The sequence below is a fragment of the Syngnathus acus genome, chromosome 8 (assembly GCF_901709675.1).
Source record: "Syngnathus acus chromosome 8, fSynAcu1.2, whole genome shotgun sequence".
Taxonomy (NCBI): Eukaryota; Metazoa; Chordata; class Actinopteri; order Syngnathiformes; family Syngnathidae; genus Syngnathus; species Syngnathus acus.
In genome coordinates, this window is record NC_051093.1 from 8477411 (window position 1) to 8498229 (window position 20819).

Below are 20819 nucleotides of genomic sequence, written 5' to 3' on the forward strand. Positions count from 1 at the left end.
ATGTGATATTGCTAGGCAAATTTAGATGACGTAGAATCATTTTTACAAGGAAATTATGGACCCTGTGAATGTTTGTGGTGTTCCCTGAATATTTTTGTTCTGGTTTGATTTTTGACTGTCATCAAATATGAAAATTCAAATCGACAGCATGTTTTATTTTGAATCAAAATATGAAATGAAATTGGCAAGTATTTTGAATATGTAGGTCATCTCAATGTAGTATTGTCTTTTTTTTTTCAGGTTTAAACGACGAGACAAAGTTGCAGAGATTGAAATTAGAGCGACCCTGTAAGTACAGCAATGCTGGACTCAAATTTGTTTTTTTTTTCGTACTGTACAGTTGGACAACGTGAACATTTTGACAGCCAAAGTTGTCCCACCAAGTTTAGTCAATTATTTGCTTCCTCTCAATCATGTTTTTCCCCCCACTTAAGCAAGGTTTGATTTTTTTATTGCCAACTAAAACTGCCAGTTATTTACTGGACATACATAACATACAGTAGTGTATAGTTTCAGTTTCAGCTCATGCCATAACTGACAGTTACCACTAGAGGGAGCAAAAATCCTTAAGATTCCCTGCAGAGGCTTTTGTATTTCTTGCATTTTACATATAGAGCTCTTATAGAAAAATAAGAATACCCAACAGTGTTATATGCAGGGAATGTTTTTTTTTTTATATATAAAATTTGAAAACAGCCAGAGTTAACTCAACATGTAATTAAAATATTACATGAAACAAACAAATATGTATTTCCAAGGTAACTCATGAAATAAAATAATTGTGTGTATATACACACACATACACACAGGCGACTCTGCATTCAGTCTGTGCAATACACACACACACACGCCATAAATCATAATAATTATGGTATTTGACAATACCGATTATCGGCCAACTGCTTCATGATAATTCCTGTTTGATCGCAAAATTCTTGCTGGGCGTGAATAACTGGATGTGTGAGCGAACAGCAGGGGGCAGAACACTCCTAATTTGCAGAATTGTTCAGTGCAGAGAGAGGGAGAGAGGGAGAGAGAGAGAGCCCACCATGGACTTCATCAGTTAATTAGTTTTTCTTCCTTATTTTGACTCTTAGTCTAGCCATCGGGGAGTTCTCCGTCTTTATGTAAGCGTGTGTGAGTGTGTGTGAGTGTGCACGTGTGTGTTTGTTGCTTTCTCTCTCCATCACTGTATCTGTATCAGCAAATTATACTTCAGGGAAATGGTTTTCCTTTAAATAGACTACTCCTCGTCGTCTCTTTCTGGCTCTGAATTTTTGATGTGTGTTTTGGCACTCATTTCATGACTTTATATGTCACTACTTCATTTTACGTGAGCCAGTTAAAAGTTGTTTGTCAAAAACAAGGAGATTTATAAAGTGGGTAAAAATGGCACTCATCATATCCATAACAACTGCAGGAAATGTATGATATTCTGACCTTTTTAAAAGAAAATTAAATCAATTCTGACCTTTCAAAAATGTAAATAAATTTGGAATCCAACCAAATGTTTTTGGAGCATATCATGCGTCTAAAATTGCACACGACTATGGTGAAAATGGCTTTGTAATAAAAATTGCATAATAACAAAATGGTGGATTCGGACAGATTGAAGATTCAAAGCGCTCTATTTCATCTGCCTCTTGGAGATGACTGTGTGAAATGCTGTGCCTCCACATGGTCGCTACATCTGTTATCATCCTACCAACACACCCTGTGGTTGAAACACAAGCCAGGAATTTACTGTTGCAATCATACCATGGCAAAGAGTTTGATGATATTGGCCAGCCTGATGTATCGCATGGAAATCCATCAGCCAGCTCCCAAGTTATCACACACAGTGGTGAAACCAACACTTAGTCTTTTAGTCATTTCCTCAAGTGCTGTGGCCATCTTAAATCTGCTCTCAAAGCTTTCTTGATTTTTTTAATATATATATTATATCCGAGGAAGCTGCATGTGCAAATTCACATATCTACGAGAGCCTGAGGTTTGAGCTGAAAACAGCAGGACATAAAGAGAGCCGAGGATTTGGCTAGAGCTTGAATGACAACAATGGAGGCTAACAAAAAAAACTGGCTTCTGTATTTGACCATCATTTTGGACCAACTGATTTGGCAACCAAGAGTTTATAGCGTATAATTCCGTATGCTAATGAGCCTTGAGGTGCTACAAATTACAAATGACTGAAAAAAAATAAAATGAGGCAAAGGAAAGGAAAACTGAGATCTTATCGTGGCGAGTAAAACTCATTCCACAACACAGCATTCTAACAACTCCAAGTTTAAATCCACATTTTCAGCTATGAATATGTGTTTGCCTGTGCAGGAAAGGCATCATATAATATTTATGAGGCTAGGAGGGTGAACGCTGAGGTTCATGGCCACTATTTTCTTTTTTTTCCCCTGTCTTGACTGTCAAGCCAGGAACTAGTGTGGGAAATGTAACCCGAGGTGAGAATTAAGAGGTGATATAGAGTATTTTATCCAGGTCAGCTTTTATAAAAGGAGCTTCTAGTGGTATAATGTAGTTTATGACACTTGCCTCACCACTCAGCTGTAATGGTTTCCAAGCCACTACATCAGTGTGTGGTTGGTGCATGTGTAACAAGTTAAAAATGAGTTTATTCTTTCATATTTAGATACGGTAAGAGAGCTGTTATGAAATTTAAAATGTAAATGCAAGATTCAAAATGACAGCGAGAGAATGTGTTTTGAAAGTTGAATTTAGCAAGCCCAGTGTTTGCACAAACATCGGTGCTAGACGAATATTTGTGCTTTGCCGCAGGTGGTGTCTTGCAGGATGGCAAAATTGTAACGTGTATGGATTTTGTCATTTGTAAATTGCTGAAGTCAAATATTGATTGTTGGCTGTGGTTGTCGTGGGTTGCACAAAGATGCTGCCTCTCTTTGCTCTCTTTGCTTTTAGCAAATATTGTTTGGTGATACAAAACTTAACAAAAATGAGCTGTAGAATTATGATAAAGATACTCGTAGTTGTATTTGCACGGGAGGAAACACCTCTGAATATTTTTCATCTTTCATTTATATATATGTATGTGTATACATATGTATATGTAATTTCACACTGCACTTTTTGGTGTGTGGTTGTTTTAAAAAAAACTTTTTAAAAATAAAATATAAATGTAAATATATATAAATATAAATATATATATGTTTTAGTTTTTTTTACTCAAATCACATTGCTCACATTCATGTTTCATCTACTGTCTACATTCTGGAAGCTACAGTTCGGCACGGTTGTGCAATGTGCATTAACTTTTTATTTTGTTACGCATCAGTCAAAAAAAAACACAACACCACAAACGATACACCCCTCCATTTGTCCGAGTAGCAAATGCAGCTGAAACCTTTATTGCATAAGGTTTTAATATCAACGTTGCTATTGTGAGCAATATGTGTGGGCGAGTATAAAAATACAACTCCTGATGGAAAAAGAAGTCAAACGCTCACACACAAACTGCACGGCCTTTTGCATGATGTTGCTTCTCCTTGCACATGACAATACAAATGTACAACAAATGCATTTCTTCATGTGGACATTGAATTGGTTGCACGTTAGCTAAGTGCGTTTGTGATGAAAATGTGTACACATCAGGGCTTCTCTGTGTTAGCGTTAAACCGTGTGGAAAAGGCTCGGGGCACAGCACACTTGATCACAGCGGCTGTGATAAGGTCTAACAGAGTGTATCAGTTGAAAGGGGTGCTGGAGTTTACACCCCCAGCAGCACTTTGATAAATGAAGCTTCTGACTTTCTCGCCTTAGCTAATCAATTAGCAACCTCTGCATTTCCCCCATGCTTCCTTTTTGGCTTGCGACAACACGTCATCCGTTTCCATCGAAGCCTATCTTCTGCATCCTTCTGCCATCAACTTAGCCATTTATCGATCTTTTCGGGCAGCTCTATCCTCATTTTATCTCCTACCAAACTTTTTAGCACACCCACCATTCCTCTGGACTAAAAATCCAGCAACCAGTCATTTCCATCTCTATCCTCAAATCCTTTCCATTCTGCTCTGCTGCATTTTCGGACATTGTCTAAGGTGGATAGTTGCAAGACCACATATGGGAGAGATGCATTTAAAATTTGGAAACTGCCCGAGGAAATGCAGCTCATGCAGACATTAGTCAACTATGTGATCATGAAAAGTAGCCCCGCTTAGGAAAAAGCTATTTGATGTTGGAAAACAGCCACGTTGAATTCAAATCCCATCAAAACAAGTTAAATTGCACATTATTCTTTTGGTGACTTGAAAGGGTCTTGCGTCTTGCTTTGTTTAAGTTACATCAAAGCTCTAATACAACATTCCTGCCCAATGGAAAAAAAGAAACGTACTCAAATTACATTTATCCCTTTTCCCCGTGTCTTGTTTATGTAAATAGCTAAATAGACCTGCAATGTCAATGTGTGTGTGCGTGTGAAGGTATTAGTATGTATGAAGTGCATAAATGGAAAGGCGCATAATGCTAACGTCAGGGACTTCCACGGCACTTTGGATTTGCTTGCTTCCCCTCCACTCTGGAGCCTGCGCTGTACGCATATTCTATCCCTCATCAATAAATTACATATTAATGCCTCCTCCACCTCCTCACCTGATTTACACTAATCCACCAAGCCCCCTCTCTTCCAGTCATGACCCTCTACATTCCTCTTTGGCATCTCCTCCTTTCTTTGCACCTATTTGTTCATCTTTTTTTTTTTTTTTCCTGTTTCCTACCAATCTCTCGCTTTATTTGTTTTCATTTGCCGACTGTAATATTCAGTCTTCCCTGTCCGGGCCAGTATTATATGAACACTTAAGGGTATTCATCAGCGTAGAAGAAATTAACCTGAGCCCCAGGTACAAAGAGTAATGTGAATGGGTGTGCAGTTTATTATCATATCCTAATCATCCAGCCATACCACTTATTTTGTTCATGGCAATACCCACATTGCAATTTGCATTAAAGTAAAAAATAGGAAATTATTCTGGCAGTGCTCCTCATAAGTAATCCACAGATGTGAGCTGGTTTTGGATAAGATGTTGCAAAAAAAGACTTAATGAGTGTGACACAAGGTGGCGCTACTCCTACAAGGCGAGAGAGAAAAAATAGACGACGTGATGTCAAGCCACTGGTGTGAAATGTAGAATAATAAGGCAGTAACGAAGTCAAGAGAAGGCGTGTGTTTAATTTGTGCCAGGATATTATAGCGGTAATTAAAGACTACTATGCAACGACAATTTAAAAGCAAACAACACTAAGCGTCGAGGGAACAACAGAGAGTTATCATGCAAGCAATTATATTTTTTTGCTAGGCCAACAAAAAAGACCACAGCCATAAGACAAATGTTACACATGTTATTTTCCAGGTGTGGGCGGAGCTTTTCTCATGGGATCCAGGACCGCCAACCACCCTCAAAATGAAATTAATAAAATGAAAAGATTAGATACGGATGGATCTTTCATTTTATAGTTAACTTTTGTGTTTTTAGCCTCATTGATTACCTGCCAGTTCTAATAAGTATTAATGATCACATGACTAACAACTAAATTGGTACTTCTCAGCAGCCCTTTCAAGTTCTTTTCCTGTCTTAGTTCTCTTCTGAACTTGTCATCCAGCCATCTTGTACCTTTCACTGAGCAAGATATTAATGTGGCAGTTTAATTAGAAAGAACTCACATGGGTATTGATTATGCACTTGCCTGGGGTAAGGTTTGCCCTCTGCTCCAGTCATGTATTGATCTTTATCAGGGGTGGACCAGAGGAGCCCTCTGAGTTCACACATCAAGCAGGTGAAGTTTTATGATGACCTTTATTTCTGACTGGTAAACAGAAAGCAGTGTGATGAATTGTTTAGCACATTGTTAATTGTTCAAATAAAATTGATTTTTTTTTAAATAATTTGAAATAGCATGTCCAATTATTTTGATATTTTTTTAAATTATTTTAAGAAGACTTTTTTCTTTTAAGAATGTTTTGATCCGTTTGTATCCTCAAATGAAATCACTTTTCTCATCCAAAAGGCCAAGGCATTCTTTTTCAGTATAGCTTGGATCATGTTTTTTGAAATCCAACCAAACAGGGATTCAATGAGCAGGGCCTAGGGAAAGACCTTAACTCTCGGAGACGGATATTAAAAGACTTTATAACATTCCTGTCTATGGCTCACTTCACTGCTCTAGCTTTAGGCTCTTAAGTGAAAAATGGCTCGGAAAGGTCACTCTAACATATTATTTGGGTGCAGATAATCTACCACTGTGAATTCGATTTCATTTAAAGAGTTTTGCCTCAAGGAAATAAAAAGATTTTTTTTCTTTTCTCCTTTCTGACTTTTTGTTGAGTAATTTAGCATTGCATAATTTGACAAACAGACATTCTAATAATGAATTACTTCTACTATAGGACATGGATTAAGAAAAGGTTTTTTTATGCAATGGAGCTCTAAGCAAATGGAGGAAAGGTCACGTGACACAATCATTTGTGATTTAATATCGCCAAAAAATAACAAATGACAGAATGGGCAGGTTTTTTTTTTTTTTTTCTTATCCCTCCCGATACTGTAGTTGTGGGTCAACCTATTGAATGGTATGCATTCCTTATCTTGAAATATGATGGAAGTGTGCAGTTTATTTCTGGTGCCGTGCAGGAAATTGCAGTTTTGTAATGTTGGAAGTCCAGCCAGAATGAGTTGTTGAACAGTTACTTTGCGCCTATAAAAGAAATAAATACAGAAACAATGATTAATCAACCTCTTGGAACGCATAAACAAATATATTTGACTTGTTGTACTTTATTTACTTGATTTTTTAAATAATCCAATTATAATTCGATACTCGCCTAAATGTCTCGTAAGACAGAAACCACACTGAGTATATTGTACACTTCAAAATACAATGTGAAATTTGGAAAGCTAAGGTCAAATGAAATATTTTCAGGTTCTCAGCATTTGATAGTTTTGACCCCAACCCCAGCCCAATTCCCACAGCACCTAACAGCTCGTATTCACCTTTGATCAGGACACAAAATGGCAGCACTGGCTCGTCGTCTGAGATGTCAGACAGCTGCCAATTAGATCAGCTCAGCCTCAGGCAAGTGGATGTTAGCCTTGCAGCTACCCAGCTTGTTTTCCACACACTGTGCCTATATAGAAATTCTCTGCTCACTGGAATCTTGCAATCTGCTGCTGGAGTGGCATGTTTCGAAATTTAATACATATCATTGTCAATTTTTTTTTTTTTTTAACCTGAAGTGACAGACTGTATTCAATGTCTATTATTAATCATTATCATTCGATGCATTGTGGAGATTCAATTAGTACAGTGAACCAGAAATAAATTAAAATCCACTCTATTCTATGTAGTTGACTTGCGAAACCTTTGTGATTTGTTGCATGAGGGAGATTTCAACCGAGATGCTGACAGCTACAGAAAAGTGAGTGAACGTGAGGGCTCATTAGAGCAAAAAGCGTTCAAGTTGTTTGAGACCGTGAGAGGAGAAAGGCAGCGAGAGTAAACAAAAGCAAAACAAACTGATTCAAATGGCTTCATTTCATTGAGGTTCTGTCTTGAACTGGCATGCCAATGTACATATTGACATAAATGGGCGCACACATCAATTAAAACATACATGAACTCTGTCTCTGTCTATATATGTGGTTGTCTTTTGGTCTCAGGGGTAGAGCGAGTGGAGAGTAAAGTGGAAGAGTTGTGGCTTCAAAGATGCTTCCCTTGCCTAGCAGCCAATTAAAAATCACTCTTCAAATCCAAAAGCCACCCTTCAAATATATATTTGGCGCCTCAAAGTGCAGAGGTGGTGGAGTTTGCATGTTCTCCCCATGGCTGGCAACCGTTTCAGGGTGTAGCTCCGCCTACCAAAGATTGCTCGGATAGGCTCCAGCACACCCGTGACCCTGGTGAGGATGTGAAGAAGAAAAAAAAACACGAAAGAAACAAGTAGGCTGCTCTGTCTGTTCTTTCATTAACTGCCAGTGGACAGCACATACATCAAGTTCGCACAACTTAGCTTAGGGAGTGCAACAGTAACCTGCACTGATCCACCCGCAAGGAGGGTTGCCTGTGATGGATTGTGTGACATGAGGAAAGCATACTAAGCATGACTAAAATAGACTCTTTTTGGATCTGATGAAATCTGGAAGAATCATATAATCAGGAGATTGGTACTGAAGAAAACCAGCAGATTTTTCTGAAGCTTATTTAAATCATCCAATTTCATTTTACAAAGATATACTTAACGCCAGAAGTTTGGTTCTTGATTAATAAAAATTACAATAAATGACAAAAACAATCAAAAATACCCCCCAAACTGCAAGACTATATAATATAATAATAATAATAATATAATGTATTTTGTTTTTATATTCAACAAGGTTTCTTCAAAATTACTGTCAGGCAAGGAAAACAATCTGGTTTCCATTTTTGGAAACACAAGGTGGTTTGTTGGAAGAAAAAAAAACTGTTGGTGAAAGTCTGATATCAGCAATTTCAGTATTTATAGCCACAAAGTCATCTTCTCCTATCTCTGCCATTGTAACTTTTCACAGCAGTTGCCATAAACTTTGGAGATTTTAATGGGACTCCTAACTACTTCTCTGAAGATCACCATTCAGGACTTCTACGGATGTGTCCTCTGCTGTGAAGGTGTTTTAAGACATCCGACACTTTCTGCCGGCCGGGAGCAGCTGTAACAACATGGAGGAAACGGTTGTTGCGGCGAAGCCATCAAAAAATACGACCTCATGACCGGGTCATGATTTGTTTTTGTGAGGATATGCACTGCTGCCCGATGATTTTACTCTTGAGAACTTGCCGGACGAAGTTTAAATTACAGACCTCATGAGCTTATTTATACTTGTGCAAAGTTGTAGGAAAAAAAGTTTGTTGTGTTCAAAATGAACCTTCCTACTTGTGATTCTGAACAAAAGTATTGTAGCGCATATTTAGTCGATGAAAGCAGAACATAGTTGACCACTTTTTGAAGCCGAGTGGCTGGGGAGGCTGATGCGGGACAAGCGACCCACTATGGACGATGTCCACCACTTTCATCACTTCACCCTAGTGGGGAAGAGCAACAGTAATTCATCTCAATACTGAGTAGTTCAAGAGATCCTTTGTCCCAACAGTAATTAGACTGTTTAATGCCTCAGTTGAGGGCAGGCACTCGTGACTGAGGCACCGCCCCACCCTCCCCTTTATTTCTACTTCTATCATTTGGACTCAGTTGTAAGCTACTGCTTGTTGTTACGTTGCGTTGCTATATTTTTTTATTTATTTATTCTTTTTTTTTTTTTAATTCTTCTTTTATTTTATTTTTTATTTATTTATCAATCGATCGAGTAAAATTTGCCTGGAATGAGCTCATGAGCTCCAGACTTCAATTTACAGTTTATATTTTCAATGACGTCTGTTAAATCAGAGCTGAAATGAAATCTATCCACTCCCACTGTAATCCTGCATTTGATTAATGTCGTGTTCTAATCTGCATTTGGAAGAAGCCCATGGTTGTGATCTGTGGGTGTTCAAGTTCAATCATCTTCAGGGTGTCATGAGAACCATATTCAAATTGGACCGATAAAAAGTCACTTGAAACATCATGTAAATCATGACTTATTCATGAGACAAACATGGCGTCATATTTCAATGGATGATTGTTTCCTCCAACAATCGCACTGCGCTGAGTTTTTGTGGGTCAATTTCACTTTGGAAAAAGCTTTGGTTGATATGTGGTGTGTTGCGGGGCCGATATTTCATGCATGTGATTGTGCCACATTCTGCCGATGAGTGTGAGAAACTGTGCCTGCATAGTAATTGCTTGGGTAGGCTCCCATAATGTTTTAATGCATAAATATATCAAGCTCTGAAATTACAATTTAATGGTCTGTGGAATTAGAAAAGGAAGCTCTTATTCTCTGCAAGCAACCCCCACCCTGCTATGCTCACTGCTTTTTTTTTTACCGCCTGCCTTAATATACTCGCCGTTCTCTGTCCTTCCTGTAATACAAAGTTTTCTGTCTTTAATTTCTTTAGGTACTTTACCATTGAGGAGTTTTACATATTGTGGACAGTTTAAAAAGGTCATGAGCAATTGAGTCTTTCAGCAAATAAAATAATTTAGTATCATATGAAAAGTGGAACATATTTATTGCGACATTTTGACAATATATTAATGTATATTCTTTTCTTTTTTTTTAAGGTTCCCATTTTATTTTATTCCTCCCGCTGCCTCAACATTTTCCGGCTGTGTTACAGATAACAGATTTAAAACAGGAGAATAACCAGTTGCGACATTTGTCTGGCAAGCAAAGATTTTAATCACATTCTATGTTTTCACATCGGAATGAGATATCACACCTGAGTTAAATGCCTTCACTCAAATTGGTATCTTACAGATGCAAGGCAATAGAAAAACCCATACACTTTTGAGTTTTCAATAATTATTTCTGTCATTCTTCCTGCCATGTTCTGGCAAGTTACCGTTTCTCAACATATTCATTTTTCTACTACTCATGCACAACTAATTGCTTGTTGGAAAGTGTCAGTCACAATGATGAAAATGGTGTGCGCGCGCTTGTATGTGTGCTAGAAAGTTCTGTTGTGAAGAAAAAAAGAAAGCAACATCCTTCTATTGAACCATGAATCAAATGTATTTGTAATTGTTGTGTTGGGAAGTTTCAATTAAAATAAACTCTTCAGAGACAGACAGATATATATTAAATTGGGTGTAAAAAAATGTAATTGTTAATGTTAGAGATTTTAAAAATACAAAAAGCTACCCTTTTGACCTGTCTCTTCTGCTTCTATCTTTTAGTCCTTCATTATTTTGTAGCCATTCGCCCCTTCTTACATGCGATTGGACAATCAATAAAGGATTGTACTGCAAAGCAGAATGCCTCACATCCCCATGTGGGAAGAAAATTTGTGTTAGAAGATGGCAGCCACTGCACAATAGTGTATTGATGTTTTAAAGAAAAGAACTGGCCGGCATGCGTAAGAGTAAAGGAAGGAGAGAACAAAGCGTGGAAAAGTGGTAAAGTGATAAAGGAAGAATGAGTAAAAAATATGGACGGAAATAGGTTTAATAATACAAGTTAAGTAAGAGTGTTTGTGTTATTTTATGTTTTGCATTCATGTTCATTATTTTATACCTTATAATTTGTTTCATTTTTAAGCATCATCATTATTTGGGCCCCCTCGAAAACGAAATCTCAAGAGGATATCCTTTGAAGGAATAAACAAAACTGCTTTTTTTTTTTTGGAAATGCTTCATGCTGTACCCACTGCGAAAATAGCAGAACTTAATTTAGCCTGCCCGTGAGCAAATTTAGACCACGCCTCGGGCCGGACATGCACTAAGCACAAAAATAGAGCAGAATTCTTTTTGTGGGAGAGAAAAGCCAACATGCTGAAAATTGGACACATTTAGGCACCACTGAGCAGACTGTGTGCGGTTGGCTGTGGAAATTGTGCGTCACGATTGTTGCAAATAAGGAACACCTTTTAAAAATGCCACTGACATTTATCTTGGGCCATGCTTCAAGGCAGTGGCGCTCCCGGTGCACTTCTTAGTTGTATATATCTATAAATACATTTATTTTGCCATCAAAAACCCTTTCTCGGGATTGGTTTTTCTTATGTACTTTGTCGTGTCACAAAGGCAAAAAAATATTACTATTCTATTATCACTATTCTGCTTGACATTGTTCTTGTTTTTCGGGTCAGTTATTGGTGAAAGCAACCCAAGTTCTGAATGAAAAAAAGGTAGAAATTTATCCTTTTCTTCTTGCTGAAAGACTATCCAGTCTTTTTTATTTTTTTTTATTTCTTGTCACATAATTTCTTGTGAGTTTTGAAAGGTCAGTTATAATACTTGGCTGGCAATATAGGGAACTTAGCTTTGAAAACGCAATGAAATAATTAAACCTATCAATTCAAATATTCCATCAAATAGCACCAAAGCAAATAAAAAAAAATCCAGCAAATACAAGAGATTTTCAGCCAATAACAAAAATCTGTCATTTTGTGCAACGCTTACATACGACATCCATTGTTTTCATGCGTCCTCATAAAATAATGTGTGGGTTGGATCTTAACCTCTTTAGCAAGCACTCGGAAAGCATGGTTATCTGGTTTTGAAAATGCTGCCATCTGTGGATCGATAACACTGAAAAGGTTGGAAGTGGTTGGTGGAGGCTACATTCATAAGAGTACAGTGGTTGCCGCCATTAGTCTTTTGACCTCACCACAATTACTGGAAGTACTATTCGTTGTGGCTGCTCGCTTTCTCGCATGCTGCTTATTTGATTCACTGAACTCATTTAGCAATTTATACCAACATTTACCCCTCTCACTACTTTTGATGGCGTTCTGTCGACTCCCTTGCAGTCATGGAACTGGATTATTTTCTCAGGAATTTGCTTTGATAATTATTTTTCTTATTTGCTATTACATTTAGATTGGAAGATTGGAAATAGTCATTGACATTGGCAGTCACAAAATATTCTCGGATGACTAATAATGCAAGTTGAGTTTCTTAATACCAGAAAAGAAAGTATTTGTCATGCTTATAAGTCCAATTTTTATTTTTGCTGGTGTGAAAGCTATTGACTAAGTCATGGACTCTTCAGAAGATTGTTCAGTCAGACCACTCACATTAATGGTGAAGTAAATTGAAAAATGCAATCAATGATCAGAGTGAATCACTGGCAGTAATGATATCAGTGTGAGATAATCCAATTATTGCCGCACAGAGATTCATTCTCTATTGGTATTTGGGTGCTTTGCCTGTCACAGTAAAGTATGTACCACTTTCTTGCCTGATCAAAGATTCCAAAGACAGCATTTACAGAAAATGAGGATACATTTGGGCTATGAGTCATACTATTAAGGAAAGACTCCAAGAAATGCACACAATCTTTCTTGACTTGTATCCCATTTTGCATTAGAATATAGACATTTAAATGCTTATTGAAAGTGATCTGATACTCTTAATGACTTTTGGGTGCAAAAATAGCCCAATTGCAAACGTGAGCCCTCAAACTGGGTTTGAAATTAACTATTGAATTCACAACCGTAAAATATAATAAAAAATAAAATGTAAAAAATAATAAAATATATATATATATATAAAAATATAACAATATAAAATAATCTGGCCCTGCGTGAAAAAGTACTAAAACTGTTTGGTCCACCCTGGGTAACAAGAACTGAAAACAAGTGTTTTGTGTAACTAGCATTGGGTCTCTGTGGAGACACTTTGACACATTCTCCCTCGCAGGATTGCTCCAAGTCAGCAACACCGAAGTGCTTTCAAGCATGAACAGCCTTTTTAAGTCATGCCGCAGTATTTCAATCGGATTGAAGTCAGGACTTTGACCACTCCAAAACCTTCTTTTCTTTTTTTTTTAAAGCTTTCAAAAGTTGCTTGCTACAAAGAATAAAAACCCAATTTTTTCCTCATTGCATTCTGGTAGATCCCAAATGAAGCCCATCAACATTGACATGTCAAACTCTCACCTCTGATAACACCTGGCCCTTGAGTAAATAAGCTCCCCAAGGTTGAGGAAATATTGTATATTACTCTGTCCATAGTACTTTCAAAAGGGCCATAACACAGCTGCAGGAGACCTGAATGAGCATCACACACGTATGCTAATGTCTCTTGCCACCTGCAGCTGCATCGGGAATTTTAGCAGCAAAGTCCTTTCGTTAACCAGCCAGATAGAAAATGGTTGGATGGATGAATATTCATTTCCCGTCATTTCCTGCAGCCACTTTCACTTACCGGATAATTCCACAATTTCCACCAAAGTGTTTGCATGAACACAAACGTATCGAGAGGAGGAATTAGAAGATTACCTTTGCATGTCCCATGATATGATATAAAATAAAGTCTCTAGGAAGCATTAGCGCGGCTTTAACGCTGTTTGAATGTCTTTTTCTCTCATCACATTTCAGCCCCTCTCACTGGCCATTATGAGCTGAGTAGTGGTTGAGATATAGTTTCCCACTGGGGACTGCTAGCATTCCTGCTCATTCAGCATCTTCTCACTCATTCCTGTTTGCCCTCCCTTTTTCCATCATTGCTTCTCAGCTTTCATCCCCAGGAGGGTTTTGTATTGTGCGCAACACAGCATCGTCATTAAAAATCGTCTCAAAAAATTATTTCATTAAAAAAACAGCAGAAATTGATCTGATTTGATACTATTGTGCCGAAGAAAGTGCCAACATGTTAGTGACTCTACATAGATACTTGAAGTCCAAATCAATTATTTCATCCTGATTTATAAATCCAAAAAATGATTACATCAGCTTGGTTTAAAAAAAAGTAAAAAAAAAAAAAAAGAGCCCTTAATACTACTTGGAATGAACTTGCCAAACAATTGTAATCTCTTATATGAATTACAGGCCAATCAGATAAAGTGGTTCTTGTAATTGACAAGCAAATTGCAAGCAAAAATGTTTTGTTTTTCACATATTGTGATGGATCAGCAGCTAAAGCAAGCACAAATGTATTCAGCAAGCGCCACAAGCTGCTCTTTTGCAGAGCCAATAAAATCAGACCTGACCATTGATTTTTAGATTCATGAAAGTACCTGCAAATTTTTATTTGTATCAAATGAACCATACAATGAACAATCCAACATAAACTCTCCCCAGTTAAAGCCAATTTAAACACCGCCTTAATGTGCTGGAAAAGAATCGTCTCTCTGGATGATCCAAAGCAAAGCATCAGATTGCAATCAGAACAATTTTCTGCACTAAATGTTCCCTCCATCTCCTCCCATGCGCTCTCCTATAATTGTTTCAAAAAGTTTTATTCTCTCCTAAATCAGTGCTGCTGGCAGGTAAATTACTGTCGAGCCACGAGGGAAAAGAAGTAATTAAAGTGTTGGTACTTTCACAAGCCAGGAATATATTTTTTACATTGATTCCAGACTCCTGAAGATATAAATTGCTCGAGAAATAATGCAGCTTCATTTGTTTACCCTCTCAAAAAACAAATATTGACATTGACAATTGATCGTTTTTGCATAATAAAAGCAATTATCAGTAATGAGCTTTCAATGCGTTAATTATAATGCAAGTGCACGAATATGCTGTCGTGACTTTTTTTAAGCACTGTGATTTCTTTCCATACAACTGTTGGACTCATTTTCTGGTTTTGTCTTCTCTTGTAGGATTTTGCCAACTAATGAGCTGTGAGCAAGAGCAGCTGAGGGTAAGTTCACTCTGCTTGGTGTCAAGTGTGTATGTCCAAACAGTTAGGAAGAAATTAGGAAGAGAAGCACTGACATGACCTGTTTATTTCAATAAGTAAACATTAATAGTAAGTAAGAAACCTTCTATGTGGCTGGAATTAGACAAATACAAGAGGCTCATATTGTAAATTGTAGGTTAAGAACATTTTGGTGCTATTATAAAATGAAGGCTTTGATTTAACTTGTATGTGGAGGCATGTGTATGATGAGTGTGTTTTGGTTTAATTACGTGTCAAGAGAACGGAGACTAGCAGTAAATCGGCGGCCTCATTATAAATTTGTGTGGACTGCGTTCAGCTTGCTCCTATCCACTTAATGAGTCGGGTCTCTCCTCTCTTTGCTGGCTTCTTGTATCAGAGACCTGAAGGGAAGTACTTTATATTATTGCTGAATATATAAAAGTGGTTTATTTAGATATATTTTGAATCGATTTTCAATCCCAAAAAAATGCAGCTACAGCAGCAGTGAGGGCGGCTCGTTTTAGCTTTGATGTCATGCAGCACGGCTCTCATTAAATTGTGGCTACATTTTGAGTCTAAAAATAAACTTCCAGCTTGTGTGTTATTATTCATGCCATGGCATCTTATTGCAATCCCCTCTACACACAGCTACCAGCCAATTTAATTTCTTTGGTAATTGTCTATAGCCATAAAGATATGAATGAGTATTTCCTTCAGCATAATGGGGGAAATGAGAAGAGCATAGATTACACTTGCAGTTTGGATCTCGACACTAAATTGTTTTTATTAGTTATGTAGTCTTTGGGCATTTTTTTCTTTCTTAAAAAAGGAGCACTTAAAATTGAATATTACATTTATCAATAGCTCTCTAAGCACAGACACATAATGTCAGGTTTCCGTTTCAGCCTATTTTCTGTGAACGTGCCTTTGTGCTTTGCTTTTTAAATGCTTGCATAGCTTTTAGCGTTTTAATTTAGTCGGGAAAATAACCTGCGCCGCAAATTGTGTTTAGAGTTCAAAATAGGCAATTATTTAACATTGCCAAAAGCAGAGCTAGCTTCTGCATACGGAATCATCATCATCTATTTTAGTCATGGATATTTCTGGGGCAAGTATGACTCGTAATGATTTACACGGTTACGTAGAAAGTCCCTCTTAACGGAATTTATTTGTGACACTTTCCCAACTTGCTGGCCGTTTACGGTTAAATGAACATGGAAAGTGTGTTTTGCCAGCATATCATAATTTGATCCAAGGCCCCCCAGGGGTTGGACCAAACTATTAAATGTGCATAAACAAAAAGCTGTTTTACTTGACAATTGTGTCTCTAAATGGAGACATTTTCAACTGCACTCCTTTTTGCATTTGTACTTCATCTGGTAATGTCCCATAGCGATTACAGCCCCATCATCAAATTTACAGCTGACGTGAAATGAAGCGAAATTATTCATGCTATAAGATTTTGTTTCATGAATGAAGAAGTCAGCAAATCCATCAGATTAGCAGAGAATTTCCCAAGAGGTCTGCATATATATTTTTTGGGGGGAGCAAAGCGAGAATGGGCTGCATTTCTCGCTGCTTTATTAAGATTCAAGCGGTTGCAGTGCCAAAGAAGAGATCATTAGAATCAATATTCAATTTGAGAGCAGCTGCTTGTGATGTGGGGCGTTGCTTCATAAAAATGTCAAAAAGATTTAGTTGGGACATACACTGGCGGGATGACTCGCATTTGTTGTTATTGATTTGAGACGATATAGGAAAATATACGGAAGAACGGCTGCGTTAATATGCAAATATGAAATGAAATACAAGAGTTATAAAATAACATGAGGCAATGCTGTGCAATATATCAGTTGGAAAACAATCATGTATATTTTGTGTGCACTTGTGGATTATTTTTGTGTTACGGAATCTTACCAAAGCAGCTAGCTGTGGTCCAAAATGTCTGTTTTTTTTTTTTTATGTGGAGACTGTCACAGATAAAAATCAGAAATGATTTTTTTTTTTGTGTGTATAGGCCCAGGAGGATATTCAGCCTACACTGCCATGTTTACCACTTTGCTACCAATGAACTGATTTAGATTTATTTGAGTCACATATGGATTCAGTTATTTTCAGCACAACGATATTTAATTGTGATAGGACCCACTCATAATGACAAACTGATTCCATTCGCAAAAAAAAGTGCAATATGTCTGAATCACATCCAAATCTTACCATGTTGTGTGGACCAAAAGGTCTCATTCAGCACAACTGGACCTATTATGGCGCTTGAAGTGTTTCCACGCTGTGCTTGAGTCAGTGGAGCCTGTAAAATGACAGGATTCCAGCAGGCGCAAGTCGAATCAGTACTTTCACACATATGTGCAAACACACACGTATAGCCTCTATTAGGTGAGCGCTGAGGCTGGTCTATTCCCCTATGCTCTCAACAGTTCTCTCCTCCTCACCTCCTCAGATTCAATCAATAGGAGCTAGTTCACCTCAAGGGGAGGGATACTATGTGTGTGTAAGTGTGTGTGTGTGTGTATGTGTGTGTGTGTGTGTGTGTGTGTGTGTGTGTGTGTGTGTGTGTGTGTGAGGCAGGGGATGTGGACTGTTGATCTCTCTCTCTCTCTCTCTCTAATAAAAATAAATAAAAGCTCTAATAAAAATAATAATGATAAAATAATTTCAAAAAAATAAAACAAGAGCTCTTCGTCACACGACGTCACCCACACTTGAAGCTTTACCAGGTTCAAAAAAATGCTACAGATCGAATAAATATATATTTGGCGAGTTTGCTCGCAGACTAGACTGCTGCATTGTCAAGACCTTCTTCAGACTAGATTTATGCAACTCAAGGTTTTGCCCTAGAGACTCGAAGGTGGCAGATACAAGACTTCCTTCTGACTAAATAAATACAAATTAGTTTTTTCAAGCAACTCTACATCCAATAAGCAGATCAGTCAAATGATACGCTTTCCACATGCATATTGCATCATGCATTGTGAATTTCTGTATTGACATGTCACATAAAAAAAAAAAAAAAAGTGTTTTCAATATTGCTCAATGAAAGCTGGCCAAATGTCAGTTGAACACGATTTTTTTCATAGCTCTAGGTTCCAGCCTTTTCTGCTGACATTTGAGCTCCACCAGGACACAGAATGACTGTCACAGCCAGTGTTCAATTGCCTTGCTCTGCCATGCGTGGAAGGTAAAAGCCACCAATAGATGCACACTCGCAGGCTCATATACACTTGTACGCGGACTACACAATTACTATGAAACCACATTACCGACCACCGCCAGTACTTTTCATATATAGAATTTAAATGCCAATGTACGTCTGTCCCATCGTCAAATGTTGCAGTTTCGAATCGATGCTTCGACCCCCTCAATGTGGAGTTTGTGTTCCCTCTGCGCTTGCATTCATGCTTCCCAGTTTCCCTCTCCATTAACATTTATATTAAGTTATTTGGATACTTGAAATTGCCCTAAGGTGTGAATAGAACTGTAAATGGCAAACTCTATATGCCTCGTCATTGACTGGCAATTGCTGAACATAAAAAAGGATAAGAAGAATAAAATGGGAGGATTGAATGTATTTATTCAATGTATTTTTATGAATGAAAAACAGTATTGAGAATATTATGATATGAAAAAATGAATATGCGTAAATAATGAAGTACAGCGGTATATTCAGAGCAATTCTAGTTGTTAAGGTGGGGGAAAGAAGTGCCTTTCATAATTCAAGGGAGTTCTGACAATTTCATTGGCTCACTCGTTGTGTTTAGGAGAAAACAAAATGTCACATTCCCCCAGGAAGAGGAATTGCACACCCAAATGAACACAGACACACACACACACACATGCACTCACATTTCTCCCTCTACATCAAACATTTACTGTGTTGTGTAACTTTAAACCGATATTTAGCATATGGCAAATAAAACAGTTGATTATTGAAACACAGTTTATTATTTAAAACCATTCACGCTCACATTGACGGGCAATATGGAGCAGGCTATATTATTTCTTTCTCATGAAAGAATGTTGGTAAAGTCTTTCCAAACACAGAAGCTGAAATAGACAGCTTAGAATCGGGGTGATATTTTCAGAAAAATAATGGTTGCAATGAATCAGTCTGTATCTTTCCCTTAATATCGCACGCTGCACGGTGTCTTGATTTTTTTTGGTGGGGTGGGGGTCAGAGTGCACTCCTCTTGAGCCTGCTTTACAAAAAGTAGGCAGTTCCACTGTTATTTAATTGAAGGAACAGACTGTTTCCCCGCTTTAATTACAAGCCGTCAAGCCGACAGAGGGGAAACCCTGAGATATGGCCACTTGTGCGCTGTACAGAAAGCCAATTATGGGACTAAATTGGAATAGCTGCCTTGAAATATTTGCTGTGTCTGGACAGTGGAAAAACTGTTTTCAGAAACCCAGCAATTGACACATTAGCAATTAAAAATTTGTTTTTTTAAAACTTCTGGCTTCTAGACCAGCATAGGCCTGCCATGGTCTGGACCTGAGGGTTCCATGGTGTAATGGACTCTGAATCCAGTGATCCGAGTTCAAGTCTCAGTGGAACCTCAACTATTTTGGCATTTACCTATTATCTATACTGCTTGTGATTGAAATTTTTGTTTAGAAAATGTGGAATTTGCATTTTTGAACTGTGAGACGAACGTGCTAACCAGTGTTCCATCGTTTCAGAAGATTTCCTGATCTCAGACTACCCGTATTTTCCGGACTATAAGGCGCACCGGACTATAAGGCGCACCTTCAATGAAGGGCCCATTTTAAAACTTTGTCCTTATATAAGGCGCACCGGACTATAAGGCGCACCATTAATGCATCATGTCAGATTTTTAATCCAAATCAAATCATTCCCCATTTTATCTTTTTTATTTCAACTTCAGCCGCAATAAATCACAAAATAATGATCCATAGTCTTTTTGATTCATGATTCAGTCTTCAGTGGGCCACTTGTGATTGATTTCATGACACAATGCTTCGGGCCAGTTTAAATTTAGGAATTTGGTCCTTATGTAAGGCGCACCGGACTAGAAGGCGCACTGTCGGCTTTTGAAAAAATGTTAGGTTTTTAGGTGCGCCTTATAGTCCGGAAAATACGGTACTTGATACTTAGGGTTAGGTCTTGGTGGGACCTCTGTTACTCACAGCTTGGGTTTAGAAACATTGTAACTCAACGGGCTTGACTTGGAAAAAAAAATGCCATCAGAAGAATATGCAAAGCAACAGTTTTGGGGGGAATGAAGGAAAATCATGGTGGTTATCTTGTGCATGTGTATGTGGATGCCAATGAATCCGAAATATACATTTCTAAAGGATCTTTTGAAAACTAAGGTTTGACTTTACCACTGGCTGTGTCTGACCCTTGAAAGTATGTTCCAATCAAGACAGACTAATATAATAACAAAAGGCGGGCTCGATTTTTAATAGAAAATGTTTTGCTCTAAAAAGTTGCTTACGGCAAAAACTGTGCTTAGGAAGAAGTGCATTGAATAAGAACCTTGGGACTGCTAGAGAAAGGGCAGTTGTTTTTCAAAGCACTCCTGAGGTATTTAGTTTAAAT

The 20819-nt window shown here is 37.7% G+C and overlaps 1 protein-coding gene across 1 annotated transcript in view; it reads left to right on the forward strand.

The window, feature by feature from the left end:
- Positions 1-20819, forward strand: part of rbfox1 (RNA binding fox-1 homolog 1) — a 69021-nt gene that overhangs the window by 7507 nt on the left and 40695 nt on the right. Inside the window, exons 2-3 of the mRNA XM_037256377.1 lie at positions 241-288; positions 15198-15238. Of these exons, the coding sequence (XP_037112272.1) occupies positions 15212-15238 (27 nt within the window). The 5' untranslated portion in view covers positions 241-288; positions 15198-15211. The remainder of the gene's footprint in view (positions 1-240; positions 289-15197; positions 15239-20819) is intronic.